The 3717-nt window shown below is 41.0% G+C and overlaps 1 protein-coding gene across 1 annotated transcript; it reads left to right on the top strand.

Annotated features, from left to right (window-relative positions):
- The first annotated feature begins 1129 nt into the window (after positions 1-1129).
- LOC106941357 (alpha-(1,3)-fucosyltransferase 7) lies at positions 1130-2372 on the top strand. The gene has a single exon (XM_015024344.1). The coding sequence runs from the start codon at positions 1248-1250 to the stop codon at positions 2295-2297; it is 1050 nt and encodes a 349-aa protein (XP_014879830.1). The 5' UTR covers positions 1130-1247; the 3' UTR covers positions 2298-2372.
- The last annotated feature ends 1345 nt before the right edge of the window (positions 2373-3717 follow it).

Genomic DNA, 3717 nt, shown 5'->3' with positions numbered 1-3717 from the left:
TGAATCCATAGGTAAACATGTTTTTCAAACTCAATGTTTTTTGTGCTGTGATGCATTCCAGGTCATTCCAAAAAGTCCATTTGTGTGTCCAGACTACAGACTCTACTTCGCTCATAGCAAAAGCCTCAGCTTTTGTGTGATATTGAGATATAAAGATATAGCCTGTTTTCAAACACTACAAAGTCAATGGTAAAACTGCAGAAAAGAGGTGATCAGAAGAACTGATCTGTTGCAGCTGAGAGCCAAGCGGTCCCATGGAGTGACTGAGAATGTGAAACACACAAACTAACTTAAACTAATTACAGAGGAATCTGGTAAACAGAGGAAATACTAACATGGACGAGGAAGTCAGTAGATGGAAAACTAATATTAAACTTATGAACCTGACAAACCAAAAATAAAAGATGACTAGAGAAAAGAACTAAGAATTCACAGTATACAAAATAATACAAAAATAGGAAATGTCCTGAAAAGACTGTGACACTCAGTGTTGTTGACCAGATATGGAGGATGTAAAAAGACGGGTACACTACGAGAAACTGAGAGGGTGAAGCAAAAGATGAGTCAAAAAGTCTCTGTAGGCAGGATTTCCTCTACCAGAGGAGGACAACGCTATGATCTGCCAGCAAGGCGCCTGCTGCCTACTGCCATCTCTGGAAGGTAAGCCATATTGTTTCCACAAAACTCTTGATTTTATTTACCAACAAAAAATAGCTTAGCTATAGATTTAGTTCTGGAAGCTGTTACTCTGTGTGTCTGTTTTAAATTAAGGGTTTTTATGAAAAACAGCTGTGAGCAAGTATCACATATGTAACCTGTCAGTTTCATTTTACAGTTGGTCTTGATGGTGTGACACACAATAAGGAAAATTAAGAAATGTGCTCTTAGATCAAAATAACAAAGATACGTTATGTTTCCACTGTTCAATCTATTAAGCTCTTTTTAGTGTTTAATTAGCAGCACCAATAATGAAAACATGTAAGTAACAGACAGCAGGGGTGACACCGGATCCAGCACAAACTGATAACCAGAATCATTTGTTGTCTGAAAGAGATTGGTTGTGTCATCTACCACTGACCTGGAACTGGTCAGTGGCATGGAAGTTTCTGTTGTTGATATAGGTTACTGTGCTGTTTAAGCATCAATGAACATGTGAGAATATAATCTCTCTGATTCACTCTTCCTTCCATTCAAGTGTTCCATTGCAGTAAATTGTGACCTTTCAACGTGGATCACACTCAGCAGCCATGGTGGCATGTGGGCTCAGGCCATTGTTGCTCCTCGCTGTCATCCTCCTCCTCCTGAGCTCCCTCCCACTGCTGGTTTATCACAGCTTGGTCATCCAGATGCTTCACATGCAGCAGTACCCTGCGCCTGCTTCTCAGAGGAATCTCAGCATCTTGTTGTGGCACTGGCCATTCGGACGGTCCTACAGTCTCAGTGGGAACAAATGTCTGGAGATGTACGGCATTGGCCACTGTTTCCTCACTGATGACAGATCCGCCTACCCAACTGCAGATGTGGTTGTATTCCACCACCAGGAGTTAAGCAATGCTGCGTCAGCTCTGCCAATGCACTTGCCTCGGCCATCGGCCCAGGGCTGGGTGTGGCTATCCATGGAGCCTCCAGTCAACAATGCAAATGTCAAGCAGCTTAACGGTGTCTTTAATTGGACGATGAGCTACAGACGGGACGCGGATGTTACCACTCCTTATGGAGAAACCCTTCCAGGAGCTGGAATGCAAGGCTTTCAAAGTGCTTTAAACCGTTCCTGCTTTGCAAGCTGGGTGGTTAGCAAATCCAAGCCCAACCAGACCCGTGTTGATGTTTACCAAAGTCTGCAGAAGTACATCCCCATCCAGGTGTATGGAAAGTGGAAGAAGAAGCCTCTCCCAGACGATCGGTTGCTGCCCACCATCTCAAAATGTCTGTTCTACTTGTCTTTTGAAAACTCAGAGGCAAAAGACTATATCAGTGAGAAGCTGTGGAGGAATGCATTCCAAGCAGGGACCATTCCAGTAGTTCTTGGCCCTAGCAGGCCCACCTATGAGGAAGTGGCTCCGCCTCATTCCTTCATCCATGTAGCTGATTTTAAGAGTATAGTAGAACTGGCTGCTTACCTGAATCATGTGGCTGCAGACAAGCAAGCCTATGAGGAGTACTTCAAGTGGCACAAGACACACAGGATTAAAACCTACACCGACTGGAGAGAAAGACTCTGTCAGATCTGCCTTAAGTACCCCAGTTTACCAACCAGGAAGGTTTACCAGGACCTGGATGGCTGGGTTAACAGTTGATACTCCTAACACTGCTGGCTGACTGCAGGAAGATGCATATGGAGTGAAAATAGTCTCAAAATATCTGTGCGTGTGTAAAAAGATATATTCATGCGTAAAAGGATTTGTGTGTGTGTAAAAATATCTGTGCATGTGTAATACTGAATTTATAAACCTTAAAAATAAAATAAACCTTCTCCTACGCCTATACATGTTGAAAAAGTACACACAAATCACCTGGTACACACACACAAAACTGCATTTACACACAGATCCGGTTACAATTGCACAACTATTTTTGAGACTCATTTCACGCTTCGGGGAAGCTCCAAGATTTGTGTGTAGATGGTGCGTTTACATGCTAGTAAAAGCTGGGACATCTGAGTTTTGCTCTGAGTCTAGTGTTTTTATCCTCTGACGTTTCTCACTGTGCCGAAGTGGCAAATACTTTAGTTCGTGGAAAATGGAATATATCAGCACTTCCTTATAATATCCTAAAATTATTTATAGACATATTGTGCATTTTTGAGCGGTACAGGAGACTAAGTGGTCTGAAAAAGGACCACTGGGTGGCGGAATGGTTCGCTGGCTGGAAAAATAGCCAGGCAAACCCAAGAAGCGAGACGGAGCGTCCCGGTGGTCTGTGGGTGGTACCGCCCACGTTAAAATACACTACAATATGCACAACTTTTAAGTGTTCCCCCAGAGCGGCATTGTTTATTAATTAATCAGAAAATAAGTCTGATTAATTATTAATCAGACTTATTATTGTTTGGAACCACTTCCAGAATTTAGGATGCTTAAGTGACTAAGCTTTCATGAATGCAGACAGAACATCTGCATAGTGCAACATGAGATTAAAGAACATTATTATTATTATTATTATTATTATTATTATTTTATTTCTACAATATCCCAGTACTAGCAATTGCCTAAATTATTCTAAAGTGGCAAATTCTGTAAGAATGTTGTCTTTAAGTTGTGATGCTCATGTGCCACAATTTTTTTAAAATGTTCAACAGATCCTGAGGCAACCTGGCACAGCTATGTCAAATAAGGCTACAACATCCCTGTTACTATATATTTACTGATATAAATATATCAGTATATTGTTGCTTCTCAGAGTCTAAACATTTGAAAAACTTGAATTCATATCAGGTTAGTATGAATCTAGTTTTACTGCAAATCACTAAAGCAATCTACATTTTCTCAAACAGAAAAACTAAACAGTATAAAAATAAGGACAATTTTTTCCTCTTCACTGTCTACAGTCCTTTACATTTTTATTGTAGATATGAACCATGAGAATACTACATGTATCACAAGCACCAACATAAAGGCCATCAGGACAGATGAGGACACAGGGTCACCGTATTGAGAGTAAAACTCCAACGCAGGAAGTTTTTTTTATTTTCCAAACAGCAATGCTTGTCCCTGCCAG

The sequence above is a fragment of the Poecilia latipinna genome, unplaced genomic scaffold, assembly GCF_001443285.1.
Source record: "Poecilia latipinna isolate Pla-1442-1.1 unplaced genomic scaffold, P_latipinna-1.0 Scaffold3621, whole genome shotgun sequence".
In the NCBI taxonomy this organism is placed as follows: Eukaryota; Metazoa; Chordata; class Actinopteri; order Cyprinodontiformes; family Poeciliidae; genus Poecilia; species Poecilia latipinna.
Note: the sequence above shows the minus strand (reverse complement) of the source record. Positions and strands in the feature narration are given on the sequence as shown.